This window comes from Natator depressus, chromosome 1 (genome assembly GCF_965152275.1).
Source record: "Natator depressus isolate rNatDep1 chromosome 1, rNatDep2.hap1, whole genome shotgun sequence".
Lineage (NCBI taxonomy): Eukaryota > Metazoa > Chordata > Testudines > Cheloniidae > Natator > Natator depressus.
This window is the reverse complement of record NC_134234.1, coordinates 346,693,065-346,715,324: the sequence shown is the minus strand read 5'-3', so window position 1 is coordinate 346,715,324 and position 22,260 is coordinate 346,693,065. Positions and strand designations below refer to the sequence as shown.

Below are 22,260 nucleotides of genomic sequence, written 5' to 3'. Positions count from 1 at the left end.
CGGACAGATGTTTGTCCAACCTGTTCTTAAAACCTCCAGTGATGGGGATTCCACAACCTCCCTTGGAAGCTTGATCCAGAGCTTAACTACCCTGAGAGTTAGAAAGTTTTTCTTAATCTCTAACCTAAATCTGCCCTGCTGCAGATTAAGCCCATTCTCTGTACTAATCTAAGGACTTCCAGTGCTGTGTTCGAATTGACTAATAAACCCAACTGTTTTGACAACGCTGTCTGAGTGTCACTGTAAATACTGGGCAAGGTACTTCAATCCCCGAAGGACATACATGTCTTCCTCCCGGGGAGGGGGGGGGTGTCTCAGCAGGACTCACTTAGAACTCACAGGGTGAAGCAGGGGGGCTGAAGCCCCCAAGGTTCAGTCTCAGGAGGTGGTGAAGCCACATGACCTACCCCGAAAGAAGAATGAGACCCTGGGGGATCTGGTACATTGAAGGGGTTCCTGCAAGAGACTGCTCCAGTCTGGGGGCATAGCTCCGATCCTGTTAATACACCTGTCACGGATCCACAAGAGTGTCTCCTATATAAGGCATGGGAAGTAATTATCTTGCTCTCAGCACGGGTGAGGCTTCAGCAGGAGTACTGCATCCAGGTCTGGGTGCAACACTTCAGGAAAGAGGGGGATAATTTGGAGAGAGTCCAGAGAAGAGCAAGAAAAATAAAAAGGTTTAGAAAACCTGACCTATGAGGAAAGGTTAAAAAAACAGGCATATTTAGTCCTGAGAAAAGACGACACAGGACGACCTGATAAATCTTCAAATATGTTACAGGCTGTTATAAAGACAATAGTGACCAACAGCTCTCCGGGTCCACTGAAACTAGGACAAGCAGCAAATATAGGTGACAGCACAGTCCCTGCTGCTCAGCCCAGAGCAATTCACCAGCCAAGCTGTGGTGAGCCCCATTTTCAGGTCCTGTGCATCTCTGACTTCCTGAGTCAGTTCCCAGGTGACAGACCCTGGCCCCTTGCAGAAGTCAACTCTTTATTTCCGCCATCCCCCAGTCCTTTCTTCTACTGCTGGCCTTTCTGCTCAGCTTCCCTGTGGAGAAGCCGGGAAATCCTACTCCTCTAGGGTGCTAGAAGCCAGGTGTCCATGTCCTGCTGATTGGGTTTTGCATTGTACTCTCAGATTTTCAAGTGATATGGGATCTGCCTCAGCCAGTCCTTTTGAATGACCCATTCAGTCTGCTCAGACAGCTAGTGACACAAACGTCTATGTCTCTTGGCCTGCCCTTAGAGCAAACTCCAGCCTGGTCTACAATGCAGAGTTAGGTCAACGTAAGGCAACTTACATCGACTTAACTCTGTATGCGCCTACACTAAAATGTAGCTCCCACAAACTTAACTCCACCTTTGCGAGAGGCATAGCACTTAAGTCAATGCAGTTGTGTAGACACTGTGTTGCTTATATCCACTGTTGCTTCCTTTGAGAAACAGTCCCACAATGCCCCACGCTGGCAGTAAAATTGGTGCAAGCACTCCTGGTGAGGACACGCTCTGCCAACACAAGGAGTGTAGTGTGAACGTGTAAAAGCAATTCAATTACTGTGGTGGCTGTACAGCAACTTAACTTAGGTTGACTTAATTTTGTACTGTAGACTTGCCCTCAATCCTTCCCCCCACACATAGGGTAGCAATGCACAGTATATGGGAAACTGAGGCACACAGAATTCATTAAAAAAATTACAAAAAATCCCCACTTTATCACAGCACCTCAGAATATTCGCCTTTTTCACAACTGCATCACGTTGACTCATTCAGTTTGTGATCCACTAGAACCCCCAGCTCCTTTTCAGCAGAACTACCACCTAGCCAGTTGTTCCCCAGTTTATAATTGTCCTTTTGATTTTCCCTTAAGTGCATTATTTTGCACTTGTCTTTATTGAATTTCATCTTGCTCTCAGACCTATTCTCCAATTTGTCAAGATTGTTTTGAATTCTAATCCCATTGTCCAACGTGCTTGTAGCCTCTCCCAGCTTGGTGTCATCTGCAAATTTTATAAGCACACTCGCCGCTCCATTATCCAAGGACTGACTTCTGCGGGACCCCACTAGATACATCCTCTCAGTTTGATCACTAATCTTTGGAATATGGTATTTCAACCAGTTGTGTACACATCTTGCAGTCATTTAATCTAGACTGCATTTCCATAGTTTTCTTATGAGAACGACATGGGGGACTAAGTCAAAAGCCTTACTGAAATCAAGATATATCACACCTACTGCTCCCCCCCCCACACCCCCACATCCTACTAGGCCAGTAACCTCTCAAAAGGAGGAAATTAAGTTGGTTTGGTATGTTTTGTTCTTGACAAATCCATGCTGGCTATTCCTTGTAACCGTAGTATCCTCTAGGTGCTTACAAACTGATTGCTCAATCATTTGTTCCAGTATCTTTCCAGGTATTGAAGTGAGGTTGACTGGTCTATAATTTTTCTGCATCCTCTTTCTCTCTCTAAAGATGGGTATTAGATTTGCCCTTCTTCAGTCCTCTGGGATCTTGCCCATCCTCCAGGAATTCTCAAAGATAATTACTAACAGTTCCAAGATTGATTCAGCTAGTTCCTTAAGTACCCTAGGTTTAATTTAATCAGGCCTCCTGACTTGAATACAACTAACTTGTCGGTATATTTTTTTTTAATAGAATCTAGGAACAAAGAATGGAGGGCATACCTACAGGATGGGGGACCATACCCTGGGAAGCAGGGACCCTGAAAAAAGATTTGGGGATAATCAGCTGAACACGAGGTCCCAGAGCAAGGCTGTGGCCAAAAGGGCTATTGCAGGCCTTGAACGCATACGCAGCAGAAACAGCAGAGACGTTGTGTTATCTCTGTATTTGGCCCTAGTGCAACAGCTGCTGGAATCCTGTGTCCAGTTCTGGTGTCCACAAGGCAAAAAGGATGTTGATAAATTGGAGAGGGGTCAAGAGAAGAGCCACGAGGATGATTAAAGGATTAGAAAATGTCTTACAGTGAGAGGCTCAAGGAGCTTAATCTATGTATCTTAACAAAGAGAAGATTAAGGGTGACTTGATCACGGTCCTACATGGAAAACAAATATTTAATAATGGGCTCTTCAGCCTAGCAGAGAAAGGGCTACACAGGATCCAATGGCTGGAAGGTGACACGAGACAAAGTCGGACTGGAAATAAGGTACATTTTTAACAGTGAGTAATTAATCATTGGGTGATGGGGCGTACTTGCCCAGCACTGATCCTGCAGGGGTTAACTCCACCCTATGGGCTGAGGAGACCATGCCCCCTTGGCCCTGCCAGGCATGCTCCGGCTGGAGACAGAGGAGGGAGGACAGGTCAGGCACTCTAGCCCAGGAGCTGCTGAAGCCCCAGATTGTGGAAGGCAGAGGCACAGAGCCCCAGGCAGACACCCAAGGAGGGCTGGAGCTGCAGGGAGCTGCACAGGCCAAGGAGCCTAGAAACCCTGGAGATGCCCAGAGCAGTGCATCAGGGACAGCGTAGAAAATAGCCCAGGAGGACGTGTCATTGTGCTGGGGGTGTCAGCGTGTTTTGGTTCGATCCCCGCTGACTCATTGACGAGCACAATTACCACTGTCAGGATCCAGCAGAATAGGGAGGGCCTGGGTCCCCCACCCCGGCCGCCACCCACCCCTAGGTGGTAGCCCACTTCCCTGACCCTGGTCACTAGACTACACAGCCCTGCTGAGGAGGGCAGCTATATTGACTCTGGCCATTGGGCCACACAGCCCTGAGGGAGAGGGCAGCCATATTGACTTTGGCCCCTAGGCCACGCTACACTGGGACTAAGGGTGATAGCTCAGGGCTAGAACAACCCTTACCCCACCCCAAAAGGGGACGGGGTGTGCTTGCCCTGCGACACATTGGAACAATTTACCAAGGGTCATGGTGGATTCTCCATCACTGAAAATTTGTAAATCAAGAATGAATGCTTTTCCAAGAGATCTGCTCTAGTTCAAACAGGAATGACTTTGGGGAAGTGCTGGCCTGTGCTATACAGATCAGACAGCAGATCCCTCCTGGCCTTGGAACGTAGCGAACAAAATGCCACAGTGAGAACTCTACCTCCTCCTCTTTCCCCTGCAGCCTAAAGTCCAGGCTGTGGGAATCCAGTGGTTCTCAGCCTCTGGGACAGGATGCCCCATTTCAGGCCCAACCAACAAGCTGATAGCAACGCCTTTAAGGCAGCAAGAAATGGAAACTGAACAACTTCTGCCCGCACAGCTCCCTTTTTGACATAAAAGTATTTTGAACGGGCTGCTGGAGCTGCGGCAAAGAGGAGATGCACCACAGTTAAACCCAGATTAAAGAACGGGAATAGGAGAACACAGATGAAAAGCCAGTTGCTGTGGAAAAATCTTATTAGGCCATGAAATATAGTTTTTGCTGCTTAAAGAATGCCAGAGTGAAAAATAGCCGTTCTCAAGCTGCCTTTCTCTCCCCTCCTCTCTTTAATAACGTGAAACTCATTTTGCAATTCTCCCCAGAAAATCTGGTAGCGGGGTTTTCAAAGGACTTTCCATGTGCAGAAACTTTTTCTCCTAGCTGCTTAAGTTTCTCTCGACTTTGGATAGTGTTGTTCAGTCAGACTAGACCAGAATAATTTGCATCCTGGAACTACTGCCAGGGTGTGCTCTGGACCAGTGCAGGCCCATATGCCACACACAAAGACAGGGGAGAGCGATGGGTATAAGGAGTCAGGAAAAGAAGCCTCTGTAGACGGGGATAAGAGCAGTGTGTGTCCCCGCAGAGCAGCTGTGGGTGGTGAGATCCATGCACCGGAGTCACTGAAAGGAACCCCAGGGCAGAGCATCCTTCAGTGTGAAAATGCTACCAGTGCTATGGATTTTGGGTGGGCAGGAGTTAATAGGGGCCCCAACGAAACAGGAACCCCCTCCTTGGGGCATCATGCCAACAGGGGCAGGAGCTCTGCAAGCTCCTCGGGAGATGCTGCAAAGCCCCAAAGCAGTTGAGATCATTGGGAAACAATGAGCAAAGGTGCACGCTCAGGCCCTCTCCAGCTAAGAGCCCACTGTGGCTGCCAAGCGGAGACCAGCCAGGGAGAGTTGCCCAGTGCTCTAGGAAGTTAAGCTCTGAAGCATTGTCATGCGAGAGATGAAGGCTCCAGATCAGTGTTTCTCAACCGTTTTGATACCAGGGAGCGGCCTGCTGCCTTCCTAAACTGTGTATGGAAGATCTACGGGATGAAAAAAAACCCAAGAGGGGGCCCTTGCCCCCAGAGCTTCCAATCTAGATACAGACAAGAGATGGACAGATAGCCGGTGGAGTCTACGAGGAAACAATGGAGTTCTCTCCCTGACCCCACCGTGCCTGTGGCAGCCAGGGAGATCTCGGGAGCCAGGCAAAATCGGGGAGGTGCCTGGCCTTGCCAGCCCTGTAATTAGAGCACCTGGGCCCATCAATGGGGATAAAGCAAACATTTCCCTGTGGTCTCATTTAGCAGCTGCCTGTTGCGCAGACAGGCCAGTCATTACAACAGGCCCCAGAGCTACAAGGAATCAACCTTTCGATCTGTAACACTGACCCTGTAATCCAAGCCGGAGGACAGGCAGTTGCTGCTTTCAGCTGCAGACAGGGTACAGGCCCAGCACACAGGAGGCAGGCTGAGGCCAGCAGGAGCCCAACAATGGAAGGGGGGAGAGGAGGGATACGGGGGCTAATTACAGGGGTACTTGCAAGCCGGGCAGCACCACTGTACAGCTAACAACTCTCTGGCCTCTCACAGTGATTACTGTGCGAGGCAAACTCCTCCCACACTTGGCAAACCCGACCTGCAGCCAGAAAGCTGCCCTTTCTAAAAACCATCGAAGTCCTCCCGGCCCTGGCTGTCAGCGCGCGCCAGGGAGAAGCGAGCACCGTTGCCACTCAGGGCAAGTCTACACCACAGCGCTACATCGGCGCAGCTGCACCACTGTAGCACGTATGGGGAAGATGCGCTATGCCGAGGGGAGAGCGCTCTCCCATCAGCAAAATTACTCCACCTCCACAAGAAGCAGAGGCTAGGTCAGCAGGAGAGCATCTCCTGCCAACATAGTGCCAGCGTGGACAGCGCTTAGGTCACTGTAACTTGCACCGCTCAGGGGGATGTCGTCTCTGTCACACCCCTGAGCGCGGTAAGTTGCATCAACTTAAGCAGTAGTGTTGATCAGCCCTCAAATGCCCACTTGCCAGCTTAGAGCGCTGCTGTCGGGAGTTACTTTCAGACACGACTTAACACTTTCAAAGAGAAATAATGGCAGCAGCTCGGCCTGCACCAGCGGGTCCCAGACACGCTTCATGCGAACACAGCGCACTGGAAATGCAAACCCAGCTGGGCAGAGTAGAACGTGGAAAGACAACAGCTCCAGTAAGGCCCAGTAACGCCACACTCACACAGGTGCTCCCCGGGTTCCTGAACCCCACCTACGTTGTCATTGTTTTCAGGAGGGTTTGAACACAGTTAACCGATAGTACTATTAAAACCATTCGCCTCACACCCCACCTCACACACGCTCCATTCCAGTTAGCACACATGAGCGGCCCCCTCACTTCATCTCACAGGGTAACTGCTGCCCTGCTAAGGCTGCAAGTCCCTCCTGCACCCCTGGGTGGGATCTGGAGGAGGCAGGGGCAGGGTCCATTCTCATTCCCTTGGATTTATTTAATTTTCCGCAGGGTGACTCTCTCCTGTTGCAGAGTCGTGTTGTGACAGCAGAGTTTGAACCTCTGACCTTACCTGTGTTGAACAAAAAACGAGAGCTGCTGCAGAGCAGTGATGCTTGGTGACCAAAGCCATGTGGGGTCTAGTCTCTGCAAACTCCCCGCTGCACATACCTGCAGAGAGCTCATGGGGCTGCAAAGAGCTCCCCTTCTGTGTGCAAGCAGCACAGGGGCAAGTGTGCTGCACCGCCCATACAGGATAACAGCCTGCTACTGCCACCAACCAACCGAGTCACTCTAAGCACAGACACCAGAAGTCTGTATCCCAACTCCGGAGGTCCCAGGTTCAAAGCTGGTTAATGACCAACGTGTGGCTGGAGGTGAGGCAGGGGGGTCCTTACAGTTACCCAAAGGTCTCAGTGGATGGCCAACAGCTCTGAAAGAAACGTGGGAGTTCGGGTGATGGGAGGGGCTAGGAGAAAGGTCCCTGAACTCAGAGCACAGGGAAGAGCGCACCAGGCCATTTGCTTCACGGTTGGGAACTCTGCCAAGCCAGCCTCCCCCCAGGGCACAGCATTTATACAACCCCAAGGCACAAGTGAGCTCCAGCTAATGAAGAGGTTGCTGTTCTATTCTCCTATGCCACCCTGGGTTTGAAGCCAGGTGCCATCACTTAAAGGGATGCCCAGGGCTAGGAAGCCTGTAGTTCACCTTCCCTCCCCACACTTTACCCATGTGAGACAGAGGGTGGGCATTGCACCATTCTTCCATTCACATGACCGGGGGTGTTACAGGTCACAGCAGACTAGACAGAGCACTGAGAGGTCCCAGCACTGGCCCCTCGGAGGTGGACTGAACACAACATCCCCATCTCGAATTCCAGCACTGGAGCAGGATATCGCAGCAAGATAGGTGTGAGCCCCTAAAGACACGCAGCTGCCTGCAGGTGTTATTGTAGGGTCTCTGGTAGGAAAGAGGGCTGTTTCCAATAAGGTGTTGTCTTGTTTTGGAGGGCGGGGGTTTCCAGTATCAGAACAAGTTTGGGAGCAGTGCTGAAAGCAGATAAAACTTGGGGTACTATTGGCCACAGCATCCTCCCCAAGCAGGTCCACAGGCTGAACAGGTGACTGCAGGATGGGCTGCGTCCCTGTGCTGACACAAACACTGTCTACTGCCTCAACAAGTCCCGTCAAATCCTCTTAGATCCTCCCCACTTACACCTCCCAGCGCATGCTGTTGGAATGCCATGTACAGCTTTGATGGTGTCACGGAGTCCCCGGGCGATGCTCTGGAACTGCTCCCGACGAAGCCAGACTGGACTCGGGTGAAGTCTCCTTTCTGGGAGCAGCCTGTCTGCAGGACCCACAGCTCACCCAGCTTCCACCTTCCTGGGTCTGACCTCGGAGCATTCAGCATCCTCTGCCCCTCCGTGCGCTTCCCACAGTGAGTCCGCTCAGGCGGGGTCCTGGGGAAGCCAGAGGGTCCTGCCCCACAACTCCGCAGTCAGACGGGACTCTCAGCCAGCCAGTAAAACAGAAGGTTTATTAGACGACAGGAACATGGTCTAACACAGAGCTTGTAGGTGCAGAGAACAAGACCCCTCAGCTGGGTCCATTTTGGGGGGCAGTGAGCCAGACAACCCCGTCTACACTTCACTCCATGTCCTCAGCCAGCCCCAAACTGAAACTCTCTCCAGCCCCTCCTCCTCTGGGCTTTGTCCCTTTCCGGGTCAGGAGGTCACCTGGTTCCTTTGTTCTCCAACCCTTCAGCTCTCACCTTGCAGGGGGGAAGGGCCAGGCCATTAGCTGCCAGGAAACAGGGTGTTGGCCATTCTCTGTGTCCAGACCCCTGCACACACCTGCCCTCTAGGGCTCTGCAATGATCATACACCCTTATCCCACCAACTAGATACTTAAGAACTGCTTAGGGGAAACTGAGGCACCCCCACACTATTCAGAGGAAACATTAAGAACAGTCCGACTTTGTCACAGATGGCCACCATTCAAAGAGGGTTGAAGAATTGGAGGGGGTCAGCAAAGAACCACGAGAATGATCAAATGATTAGAAAACCTGCCTTACAGTGACAGACTCAAGGAGCTCAGAAGAGAAGGCTCAGTGGTGATTTGATCACAGTCTATAAGTACCTATGTGGGGCGAGTATTTGATCACGGGCTCTTTGGCCTAGCAGAGAAAGGTCTAACACAATCCAAAGGCTGGCAATTGAAGCTAGACTAATTCATACCAGAAAGAAGATATAAAATTTTAATAGCAAGAGTAATTAACCACTGGAACAATTCTCCAAGGGTCAAGGTGGATTCTTCATCACAAACAATTTTTAAACCAAGTTTGGATGTTTTTCTAACAGCTCTGCTCTAGGAATTATTGTGGGACAAGTCTCTGGCCTGTGCTATATAGTGGTCAGACTAGGTGATCACAATGGTCCCTTCTGGCCTTGGAATTTACAAATTGCCAGTGATACAAACAGCCTCATTCCTAGAGCCAAGCTGGGTTTTCTTTTCTGCCCATACACCCCACCTACAATAAAGGGCCTAAAGGCCAAACTCCACAACCCTCATGCCCTCAAATTCTACCTTCAGTTACTGCGAGGAACCCCACTGTCCTCAGCAGGCTGCCCGGCAGAACACAATTCAACGCAGCCATTAGCTGCACCGAGGCTATGGGACCCAGCAGAGAATCCAGCCCAGGCTCTGGCATCTGCGCCGGCTCAGCAAACAGTTAATGAGAGTGAGGAGCAGTGAAGCTCTTCAGAGATGCTTGGTGGCTGTGCTAAGTGAGCACACACAGGGATCAGGCCCCATCAGCACCACGGTGCCATTTTTACTACGCAGATATGCACTTTCAAACCAACTTCTACCTTCAGCTCAACTCCCCTTACCATTCTCTCATTACGCCATGCAGGGTCGAAAGATCAGCGCAACCAGAAGCTCTGCAATTTCACGTCAGGTTCACTCCCAAAACGGGGATCAAACTCAGAAGTTATCTGAAAGCAATTTGCAGCTGGAGACACTAAGCGCAGGTGACAGCCCACAGAGAAGTAGGCTTTCTTCCGACCCAGGATGAGCCGCCACAGAACATGCAGCCCGGCTGGGGAGCGCCCCAAGCAACAGGTGTCTGCACGGCTTACTCAGCCCCAGACGTACTGACAGACAATTGGGATGGAAGGGCTCTCATGGATCAAAGTTCCTGCATATCTATGGACAGGCCTCCCCCAAGAATGGCTGCCTGGCATGGCTGCTTTAGCTCTCCACTACCCTGGGCAGGGAGCTTTGTGCAGTCTGCTGGTGGGCCAGATCCCCAGCTGGCGGAAACCAGCACAGCCCCCTGGATTCCAGTGAAGTGCCCTTGACTTAGAGCAGCTGAGGATGAGCCCTCACCCCCCTGCCCTCCCCCTGTACCCAACCTGAGATTCACTCCCACAAGCTCCAGCTGACTTGAGGGAACTGCAGGACTGGTGGGAAGAGATAAATATTTACTGACCCAGGAGTGGCTAGTCCTTCAGACTCCCCCCCACAGCCTGGCTGTCTCCGCAGCAGCAGATGGTGCTGCGTGGGGGCCGTATCTCCGAAGAGGAACCTCGTGTGATGATGCAGTTTGAGAGCGAGAGCATTTGAGGGCATGGGAGGCTCTGAGCGCTTGCAGGGGGAGTTCAGGTTCAGCAATTGTTGGGTTAGTTTCCATTCTCTTATTCCTTCCCACTCTGTGGCTGCCCCCCAAGCCCTGCCCATGTGTCATCAATGCCCCAGAGCACCCCTGAGGCAGCACTCCCACCCTCAGTGGGGGGATGCTCCCGTATGCCAGCGTAGCACCACCCTCCTGCTACCCCCTCCACCCTAGAGCTCCCTCCCCTCCCACCACGGTGCTGTACTGACCCTGGATGCCCACCGTACAGGTCCCCTCCCTCACAGGTGCCACAGGCTCCTTGCTGCTCTTAGATAATCTGAGTAACCCAGGGAAACTGCATCTCCCATTAAGGAGTCCCATCACGCTCTCCCCCAACCCAGATGCCTCTGAATCCTGAGCCAGGAAAAGGAGCAACCACCACTCCTAGATCGGTACGACACCAAGGCCTTTCCAGCATTCTGTATCCCCAGCAGCTGGCCGCAGCCAGACGTCCTCCCAGGAACGGCATCCCAGCACACGCTCCGCTTTGTGCCCAGATGAACAGCCAAGGCTGCGGCTCTGACTGGCTAGACTAAGCTAGAGCTGTTCATTCTGCCTGGGTCCTGACCTCCCGTCCCTCCTCCCCGACCCCAATATCCCTGTGGACAAACCATTCACATCCAAAGTACCCTGCTGCCTGCCTCTGCGCGCAGTTAAAAGGCCTTGCGTTTAACACTCTGACGAAGACTCCAGCCTATCTGCCTGGTCCCAGATGTCCTATTGCAAATGCACCAAAATCCTTCCCAGCTAAATGATTAGATTTCCACACAGACACCACAATAATGAAGTCAGCTGGAACCAAGCAGAAACCATTAGACTAGCATGTTAGGATATAGATATTCAGGCCTGTCTGTAAAGGCCTGTACTTTAAGAATTTAGGGGTATTATCATCACTTCGCTAGTTCTAGAAGTATAAAAGAAAGAATCAAAATCACTGTCTGCTGGTGTAAGGGCCTTCTCTTACTGTGACAGTTTGAGGCCCTGTTCTTAGGCTAAGGCCTTTGGCTAAGCAGCAGAGGCAGCCATAAGCTAGGAAGCGACCGGTCACATCCTCACATTCCAAACTAGTCACATTGAAAGAAGGTGCTATTGGGCTGTTAGGAATACAATCCTGTCCTGATAATGCCTATCACCTCCAGAGAAAGGGAAGTGCCTAGAAAATGTAAAAGGAAACAGCATCCTGTCTGGCAAGAACTCACTTATCAATACTGGGATGTGAAATCCTCACTTCTGTATTGTTTTGTCATTATAGTTCCCACTTTGCTATTGTCTGTATAATCTCTGTCTGGTTCTGTGATTGTTCCTGTCTGCTGTATAATTAATTTTGCTGGGTGTAAACTAATTAAGGTGGTGGGATATAATTGGTTACATAATCATGTTACAATATGTTAGGATTGGTTAGTTAAATTTCAGGAAAATGATTGGTTAAGGTATAGCTAAGCAGAACTCAAGTTTTACTATATAATCTCAGGTTTCAGAGTAACAGCCGTGTTAGTCTGTATTCGTAAAAAGAAAAAAGAAAAGGAGTACTTGTGGCACCTTAGAGACTAACCAGTTTATTTGAGCATGAGCTTTCGTGAGCTACAGCTCACTTCATCGGATGCATAGCATATCGTGGAAACTGCAGAAGACATTATATACACACAGGACAGTGGGGTGGGAGGAAGTTTTGTTTCATGGTCTCTGTGTGTATAAAAACATCCTCACTGCATTTTCCACTTTTATGCATCCGATGAAGTGAGCTGTAGCTCACGAAAGCTCATGCTCAAATAAACTGGTTAGTCTCTAAGGTGCCACAAGTACTCCTTTTCTTTTTTCTTTTTACTATATAATCTGTAGTCAATGAGGAAGTGAGTGGGCGTGGGTGGGTGTTTGTGGGGGAGATGGGAACAGGGAATGGGGGTGCGGAAATTGGAATCATGTTTTGCTAAAGGGGGAAATGGGAACAGGGAATGGGGGTAAGGAAATTGGAATAATGTTTGGCTAAGGGCAGAAATGGGAACAGGGACACAGGTGTAAGGCTCTGTGGTGTCAGAGCTGGGAAGGAGGATACTAAGGAAGGAAACTGGAATCATGCTTGCTGGAAGTTCACCCCAATAAACATCGAATTGTTTGCACCTTTGGACTTCGGGTATTGTTGCTCTCTGTTCATGCGAGAAGGACCAGGGAAGTAAGTGGGTGAAGGAATAAGCCCCCTAACATAGCACCTCTTCTCCGGCACAGCAATCATCACGGGGGTCAGCCTCCCGTGGTGCAGAGCAAAAGTAGCTCCACGTGCTGTCTGGTCTCTCTTCAAATCATCCAAATGGTGGGGCCTGTATCGCTTTGGCTTGCAGTTGGGGCTGTTCCTTGCCGTAATTCCATCGCATTGCTCCCAGCTATGGCCTTATGCAGCTCTCCAGCTGTTCCTCTCCTCCCTTGGTGTTCACACCCTGCTGCAGGGCTGGCCCCTCCTGAACTGTTTCTAGCCCCACTGGGCAGGCTTAGCTCTTTTAATCTCTCCCCTGTTCCTGGGTTGCGTTCTGTGCCTCTTCTCTGAACTCCCTCCAGCTCTTCAGTATACTTCTGGCAGCGTGGTGCCCGGGACTGAATGGAGTGTTACGGGCCCGGGGCACCAGTGCCAGGACTCAGAGGGACACTGGTCAGGATTGGGCACTTACGTAGGTAGCGGGAACATCCAGAGTTATACCAAAGATAAAAATACCCCACCACCAAGGACTGCCTGCCTCTGCCTCTTTTCCAGCCGTCTAGCCTCCCCCATTCCAGCCAGGCCTCTGCAGTCGACATGTAAATGCTATTTACCAACTGAGTGCTGTTGCTGGCTAGCGCACACAGTCAGCCAGGTAACTCAAGACCCACTCTGAGCCCTTCCTTCCCTCGCTGAGCCCAGCACCGGAGAAGCCCCTTTGCATCCCCCCGTTCCAAACCGGCCGCACACACTTCATTCCCAGCACACAGCACAAGTGATAAATCTCACTTTGACGGGCGCTCGAACGCACTTTATGCTAATGCCACCACGGCTGTATCAGAGCAAGTGGGACGACCCTTTACATGTCGCAGGCCGGCCCAGCTCGAGAGCCACCTTGGAGCTGCAGGAGTCAGGTGGGAGAGAAACAGCTGATGGACTGAGAGCCTCTGTCTGCAGCATGGCCACTGACCATGGGAACACCAGCCCTTCGCTCTCCCAGTCACTGGCACCCTGAGTGAGTTTCAATGAAGTCACAAATGAGGGTCACTCTTGCAAAGGGGCAAGGGGATTTGCCTCTACCTACTGTCCAGCGATGCTGCGGCTTATACTACGACTGCACCTCATCAGAGCAGCGCCCCCTAAGGAATGCAGAGAGAAAAAGCTAGAAACCTGCAGTGGGGAGTGCACCAGAAGGGCGGCGGGACACCATGGTGCTGAGCGTGGCAGCAGGAGCCCCAGGGACGGCACCGCTACCTTCAGCAGCCCCACAGGGGTCAGGGTCTGAATGCCAGGCCATCACATGTCAGCAGTTCCAATGCAGGAGAAAGGAAACGCCACCATCAGTCCAAGCTGCTATGAAACGATCTGTCGCCTTCCCCTGGGGAGCAGGGCTCACGGGACACCAACCTCTCCAGCCATCCCCATCAGCCCAACGGGACATAGACACAGTCGGGACCAGGCCAATTCTCCCCACTACATCTGATGAACGGTAACTCCTACTCCCCCACTGTGACCCAGCCAAACCCCAGGGGCAGGAACAAGGGTAGCCGCCCAGCACCCTCCTCCTGCCACCCAGCTCATCAGGCCGGGGACTACCCCAGCCCAACATCTGCAAAGCGCCTGGGACATCGCAGGCCCAACCACCACCGACAGACAGTAAGTGCCACACGAACGCTGCCCCCAAGGTCTCCCAAGAAACCAGACGCGGCCACCCCTGAGACAACACCTCCTCCTCCCAGCAGGCGGGCCCAGCCCCGACGAGTAGCCTCCCACCCCCGCTCTGCCTTGGGGAAACCCACCCCCAGGGTAAAAAGGGAAATCAGTCTCTATGGCCCTTTCAACCCTTTCTCCCTCTGCCATGAAGGGGGCTCAAGGGAGGGCCTGGCATGGGGCACTTTGACACCTGTGGAATTTTGTCCACTAAGAACTAGACTGAACCCTTCGACTCAGACCAGACAGGCCCCAGAGCCGGCACACGGCAACAGGCACCCCCTGGGACACATTCCAGCCAGCAAGCTGGAGGCACGCGGCTCCATATCCCGACGTCGGCCCTCTGAGCCATCCTCTCCCCTGCCTGGTGCTGAGGTGCACGGGCTACATGCTGACAGCGCACCGTCCACACGCTGCTGCACCCAGGGCCGGCTGGAGCCCGGAGCAGGAATTACAAGCCTGGCTGAAGGCCACAAGTGCCCTTATTAGACTCAAGCTCAGGAACGAGCAGACTTCTGGCTTCCACTCAGCAGGGCCCCCCAGGCACACACAGCTCCAGAGCTTAGGCCTTGGCCCTGGTCTGCACAATAAAACGACTTTGGTGTAACTCCGTCGCTCGGGGGTGTGAACAACCACACCCCCAGTGACACCGACCTCAGTGCCGGTGCAGACAGTGCTGTGTCGCAGGAGACACGCGCCTGACAACATAGCTACAGCCTTTCACGGAGAGGGAGTAACTAAGCTGGCAGGAGCAGCTCTCCCCGTTGGCTTAGCGCATCTCCATGACAGTGCTGCAGCGGCACAGCTGTGCAAGGCTGAGTTTGAAGTGTAGACTGCCCTCAGACTGAAAACCGAAAGGGCACACCCCAAAGCACTTGGGGTGTTTTCCAAACTAACCGTTGGGAAGAAAAGCCTAGGGCAAACCCTTAGTACAGCACCCCCAGACACACTGCCTCAGAGCACAAAGGGAGCCCAGCACGCTAAGGACATGGCCACACAAACAGCCAGAAGGAAGTTCTTTCCGTCCTACAAGAGCCAGGTATTGGCCAGCCACCCTGCCATGGCTACCAGGGGCTGGGGGAAGGGAATGTGTCCCAGATACACCCATCCCAAGCACAGACCAGAGCGGAGTCGGCGCAGGAAGTTTTTGGCTGCAGGCACTGAGCACGTGTGTCAGTGCCTGGGGCCCTCCCGTGCCATCCAGAGGCTGCAGACACCTGCACTGACTGGCAGCAGCCTGCACTAGAAGGCTGCAAGCCACCCAGAGACACATGGCAGCCACGTACGGTCAGCTCTGCCATGGGGGGGGGGCTAATGGGCTAGTGCTCTTGTGGGGCGGGGATAAACCAAATCTCTCCAATAACCAGGCATGGCTGGGAATCCCAACAGTGCAGGGACCTGCAGTGATCTGGTGCTTCCTGAGCACCCCCTGGTCAATAAATCCCAGAGCGACGAGCTCAGAACTGCCCTTGGAGTCTCTCCTCCTCCCGGTGCCCTCAGCATCCCCTAAGCTGTGTTGGGCTTTGAGCACTATACCTGCCTACGGGTATGGCAAGAGCCAGAGGAGACAGCAGCCCCACGGGTGTCTGCATCTGAGCAGCACCTCATCCCTCAGCCACACAGGCAACACATGGGTCCCTGCCCCAAGGCCCTTAGAGCAGCCCGGCGAAGGGACAAGGGTGAGCATGACAGACCCATGAGCCAGGATCTGGCTGCAGGCTCAGCCCACTCACAGCTGCCTGGCTCGGAAGCACTCGAGCAGCTGTTAAATAATGTGTAAATTACTTGATGGAAAGAAGAGTTGGAAAGAGTAGCATGAGACAGGGAGGCGGCCAGCCCATGCATCTGAGCACAGGGGACTCGGAGTTGCATGGCCCCTTGACATGGTTTGTAAAACACTAGCAGTTTGGGCGGATGGCCAGTGCGCAGGATTGGGAGCCAGAAGCTCACAAGCTTTAACCCCAGCTGTGCCAGTGACCCCCTTAGGGATGGAGAGCAAGTCACATCTGCTTTCTCCTTGTGATTCCCTGTCTGAAATGGGTACGAGAACACTGAACCACCACAAGGCAGGGCAGAGAGGGGAAGTAATACATGCAAAGGGCTTTGCAGACTGACCATGCTAAGCGTGGGCAGGAGATTGTTGCCAACAGTCACAGTCGGAAAAACGCAGAGCTGGGGCACATCCCCTGCTTGTATTAGCACTCACCACGAGGGTAACAGTGCCTACTCCTATGAGGGCTATTGCCTGTGCGAGGCAACAGGTGCAGAAAGGCTAAAAGCCGCAAGGACTTAGGGCTTGTCTGCGTTTCCTGCAGGGGTTAGAACTGGGCTGCTCAGGGGTGTGAACACACGTTTGTCATGTAGACTTCGGCTTCCACACCAAAACATCTAAGCAGCAGCACTTAGTGCTGTCTGCAGCATAAAGCAAAAACCAGAAACACTCAGGAGATGAGGCAGTTCTCTGGCCTGTGTCACACAGAGAAGCAGACGAGCTCAGCGGTTCTCAAACTGTGGGTCGCGAGTTTGTTTTAATGGGGTCGCCAGGGCCGGCCTTAGACTCACTGGAGCAGGGCAGAAAGCAGAAGCCTGAGCAACATAGCTTTGCGGGGGGGGGGGCCCGGCAATTGCCCTGCTTGCCACCCCCTAATGCCGGCCATGATTCTAGAGTAACGACAGGGCACTGGGGTTGGAGTCGCAGTGCAATGAAGTTTGAGACCCGCGGGACTAGGCAATCCCGACAGTCTCACCTGGCCTTGGGATCTACAACTGAGACTTGCTATAAAACCCCCATTGTGGTGCCCTGCGCATTAAACTGAGACACCGGGGCCAAGGTGGTATCAGCGAGAGTGCCAGGTATGATCATCCCACTCAACTGTGGCTGGAAATGCTGTTAACTCTGTGCCCAATCTCAGAGCTAGCCAGCCCGGGGTTCCCAGCCTGCCTAGGGTGATACTCACATGCCTGCAATGGCAACGGTCGCACAGGTGCGCTCTGAGAAGGCAGGCACAGTCTCTGTGGCGGTGCTGGCTGGTCTGATATAGTCCACAGTGACGTTCACCTGCAAGAGAAGGCAGCCAGATCTGAGACTTCATTAACCACCAGAGCACATGGTAATGACAGAACGAGCCCAGGGTGAAGGGGCCTCGGCACCCATACTGCTCAGGGGCTCTCTGAATGCAACCCTCCCCAGCCCCCTCTCCTTTCACAAGGGAGCCCCCCTGCCCACACCCAGAACCAACTACAGGCTCCTAAATACCCTGTCAGATCAAAGCATGCACTTCCCAGCTAACGCTAGCCAGTGCAGTAAGTTACAAGTGTAGCATCTGACAGGCCAGCAGGAGACAATAGCAGAGAACATGTACACCAGGAGCCTTCCAGGTTTAACAAGCTGCACAGAACTTCACTGCTGCAGCCCTTGGCTCGGGGAGGAAAGTGCAGCTCCAGCGTTTGGACTGCAAGAGCAGGACTGACCCCACTTCGCTGCTTCTCACTCCCAAACGCACCCAAGATGCAGCAGGGCGCCAGCACAAGGCCATGCCTATAATTTTATGCAAACTAGCTAGAGCTCTTAGTCCTGCTGCTGCCAATGGCAGCGGTCGTTAACACAGGTGGGCAGCTGGCAGAGATGGGGGCACATTGCTTATCAGTGGGGTGTTGAGAACCAGCGACAAATCGTTGTTTGGAAAAACACCGAACACCCCTTTGGATACCAATTAAATATATAAATCAGCATCCACTTTGGACAGTATCGTACTGTCATTAGCATTCAGTTCCCAAACCACTTGAGACCCGTGCATCTGGAGTTAGCTGGCTAGTGTCTGTCCACACTAGACAAGGGTGTTTGCAAAACATGGTTGCTACAATCCTGCTGCAGGCAGGGCGAGTGGTAGCTTTCACACGTTAGCTGGGCAGTTCGTAGTCTGAGCTCCCCACCAGGTCCACCTTGACCAGCCGAGCTGTGCGAACTACAACTAGACCTGTCTACACTGGGCTTTGAATCATGTTGGCTGTTAACACACACAATGGGTGAAACCCTGGCCCTGCAGCATCAGTGACAACATTGACTTTGACGGGGCCACACCTCCGCCCTTAGTCTCCCACTACAGACAGGCCCAGACTGCCAACCTTGACTTCCCAGCGTCAAAGCTGCTGGCCATCGTCTCCCAGTGACTGCACGATACAAACCCCTCTGGGCTGAAGCAGCACTCACTCCTGTGCCAGCTCTCTGCACAGGGAGAACTTTTACCCTCCAGAGGCTCCTGTAGCCAGGGCAGGGGGAGCTGTTCCTGCCCCATTCGCCCTCCCTGCAATTTAAGTCACCCCTGCATAAAAATTCCCAGGGATGCCGCTGTGCGTGGTAAAGGGCTCAGATGGTCCCATTCTACCCCTGTTCCCTTTCAAGAAGGCTACAGATGATGCACCATTGCGGAGGAGCCACAACTGAGGAAATCAGCCAAACCCAACGTGGTTTACACAGGGCGGAAAGCCCGAGTAGAAGGGACAGGTGGGAGATCCTGAATGCAGACTTTACCAGCCTACATTTTCAAGGGATGCAGCCGATGCAGTGAGTGGCAGCTTATGCTCAAATAAATGGGTTCGTCTCTAAGGTGCCACATGTCCTCCCCTTCTTTCTACATTTTCAAGAGTGACTCTTGGCCTTGGCTGCCCAACTTTGATGCATTAAAGGAGCCTGCTCTTCCCAGGGGCCATTCTCAGCACTTTCTGAAAAGCAGGCCCCGCTCCACGGGAATTGCCAGATGGATCAGACCCAGAGGCCCATCCTGTCCTGCATCCTGTCACTGACACAGAGAGAAAGGGGCAAGAAGCCCAGTGGGGGACAGATGTGGGATAATCTGCCCTCCCCATAAGGGTCTCATCCCAAACTGGAATAGAGATTGGTTTGAACCCTGGAACAGAGGCTCTCCCCCTTCCAAATTTAGCTTTTACTCCTCTAGATCTGGATACTATCCAAACCTCCTTTGAACCTTGCTAACTTCTTGGATTTAGTTTCCTGTAGCAGGGAGTTCCACACACCAAACAAACATCATATGACAAAGCATTTTCTTCTCCGTTTTGAACGGACCTCCCTTCAGTTGTGCTGAATGCCCCCTTGGCACTGTCGGATGAGACGGGGGAACAGAAGCTCTACGGTGTGAAGTTAAATGGGCCCCTTTTGGTCAGCTTGACCATCAATTTTCAAACAAATGCAACAGAATTCCAACTCATCAGCTAGCTCTGCACAATGCAGTGGTACAGGCGTCCAATCCAGTACCGGCGAGTTTGAACAGCAATTCCCAACTGCAATAGAAAGGGCAGCACAAGAGGGGCTAGGGGAATTTCAACTGAAGGGCTGAAGTGTTTGAACAAAGCCTGTTACCTAATTCATGCCAACATCTACATTTCTGTGTAAATCCAACTTAATCCAGCTGCTTTGCTTACTCCAAAAACTTACTTCCCAACATTTTAACTGCCACTTAATCCAGATAAAGCTGAGGTTATTCTAGTAATTGGGGGATGGAGGTGGGAGAGGGTGTCAGCATCAAGCCATCTGCCTTGCCAGACTTGGAGGGGCTTGGATTTCCCAGCTACTGTGGGACTGTCTCCTGCTAGCAGAGTTCAGACCCATTATTTTCCAGCAGCAAAGGCAGCAGCTGTGGTGTGGGAATGGCACAGGAGCGTCTGCCCCTCCGAGCCTGCACCAGCACTACCCCCCAGGGGAGCCAGACATACCCAGTGCAGACAAGGCCCCGGAGCTGCCACGGGCCTGGCCTGTGTTTCATCACCTGCTGGGTTTGTGGCCTGGCAGATCGCGCTCTAAGGCGTGCTTTCCCAGGCCTGGTTTCTTGGGAGGGAAGGTGGAAGCAGCTGGTTTTAGGGAGGAAGAAAGGGTCAGTGGGAGGCAGGGAGGGTGATTCTCCCCTGCTTGGAGGTAATCAGGCAGCAAAAAGGAGGAGACAGGCACTGACAGGGCCCAGCACTATGTCTCCCTTGGTAGGTCACCAACCAAGGGAGCTTCAAGTGTCTCTCATGCCCACAGGTCTAAGCCATCTCTCAGCCCTAGGGTTCCCGCACTGCAGTATCTGGGCACCTTGCACACAAAGATCAGCAATAGCCAAGTCTCTAGTGGACTTCATGGAGCATACAGCTCTTCTCCCTCCTCAGGGGATAGAAAGCCTTGCTACTCACCCCGCCCACGCAACAGAGCTACCAAATGAGTGCTCCCACCAAGGAGACCAGGGAGATTTTGGAGAGCTGCTCCCACAGCTCAGCTGTGCTCTGCAGCCAGCCAGCAGGAGGAATCTTTTATACATCACTTTTTTTTTTTCCAGGTAGGGTTTTTTCCTCTGCTTTACCCCTTGTACTTTGAGCTAGCACCTTCGTTCTGCTTTCAGCTTCGACTGATCAAGTCAAAAGGAAGCAGGAGACAGACAGGCATCAAGTTCATCAATGTTACACGAATGTCTTTAAAGCCCTTTCAACTGTCGGCTCTTTACAAGCCTTGAGTTTTAAAGGAGCATAAAAATGCAAGAAGGTACAACTCGCACAAAGACTCCTGCCATCGGCTCACTTGCTCGTACAACGCATCTAACCATGTTTGGGAAGCAACAAGAGGAAGCTCTGCCAATTAAGGAGCAATTAAGGGGAGAGGTTAAAGTAATTCCTTCTGCTGAAACTATTGTCATAACTATATGGGGGGAGGGGAGAGGAATGATTATTTGGAAAGGCAACTTAGGAAATTCAAACTACCCCAGGGTTTCTCACACATCCATAGAGCTCAGCTGCAAGGAGCAGCTCATTTAGGAGACGCCTTGACCAGAAGCAGGCAATAGCTCGTGGCTAAAGAGGGGGAAAGGCAGCTAACCCAAAGGCCTGCTCACGCGAGCAGCAGCTTGGATGGTTTCTCCCATTCACGCTCCAGCACACAGTCACGGCCATGCATCGGGTGCTGTGTATGTACCAGAGGTAAGGTCATCAGCAGCACAAAGGGTCGTTGCATTTCACACCTCAAGACAAGGGTTCAAATTCCAAAATGGGGGGCAAGGAGTACAGTGGCTTGAGTTGTGGACTGAGGTTCACTAGACATGCAAAGTATCACAAGTTGGCATGAATGGTGGCATCTGCCCTGGACAGCAGGTTCAGATGCCCTGGCAAAGCTGACATGCCACCCGCCTGTACTATGCCAGCGTGGTGAAATCCTTTGCTTCTCTTAGCAAAAATCCACTCCCTCCGGACAAAACACGCCACAAATTTCCTACACATTCAACCTGACAGGACTCAAAACAGTTAGCATCCAGGCTGGCAACGCTTCCTTTTAGTTCCACTTTCAGAGGCAGGGATGTGACAATCTAATTCCCACTTTACTTGCCTGCTACAAAATGCAGCCAAAGCATTGAAACCAAAGGTGGAAAGGACCCACAGTTGCCAACTTTCACGTGGTAAATAAGCACCCCAATTTTCACAATAAGCCAAAAATCAAGCTAATCCCATTTCAAAACAAGGCCAAAACAAGCCAATCCCTAAGAACCCCGACGCTCTGTGACTAGAGCCTCCCGGAGTGCAGTCTGGGACTGTGGTGGGCCCGCTGTGCACCCCTGCTTGCTGGGAGCCATTCAAAACAAAGAAGCAACAAGCTACAAGCCAAAAACTAGCCAACAAGCAACTCACAAGCCAATTAAGCCAAAAACAAGCCCAACTGCTGCTTTTTTTTCTGCGGGTTTGGCATGTCTGAAAGGACCCTGAGGCCAACACCACGCAGCTGATATTAAGGAGGCTGACGTGATAGGCCAGCAAGTCTTGGTGACGGCTGAAATGTTCTCCCCCACTGACCCAACAGCACCCACAGCAACGAGAAATGACTCACCTTGTGCAGTAATGATGGTTCTTCAAGGTGCGTGTCCCTAGGGTGCTCCCCTGTAGGTGTGTCTGCATCCCTCCAGTGGAGCACCCTAAGGACACTCCTTGAAGCAGCAACAGCTACGCCACGGCCACAGCAACAGGGTGGGGGAGAACT

The 22,260-nt window shown here is 52.3% G+C and overlaps 1 protein-coding gene across 1 annotated transcript in view; it reads right to left on the bottom strand.

Moving 5' to 3' along the window:
• The window catches only part of SND1 (staphylococcal nuclease and tudor domain containing 1), a 494,703-nt gene that overhangs the window by 268,690 nt on the left and 203,753 nt on the right, over window positions 1-22,260 (bottom strand). Inside the window, exon 12 of the mRNA XM_074942785.1 lies at window positions 17,207-17,307. Coding sequence (XP_074798886.1) covers window positions 17,207-17,307 — 101 coding nt within the window. The remainder of the gene's footprint in view (window positions 1-17,206; window positions 17,308-22,260) is intronic.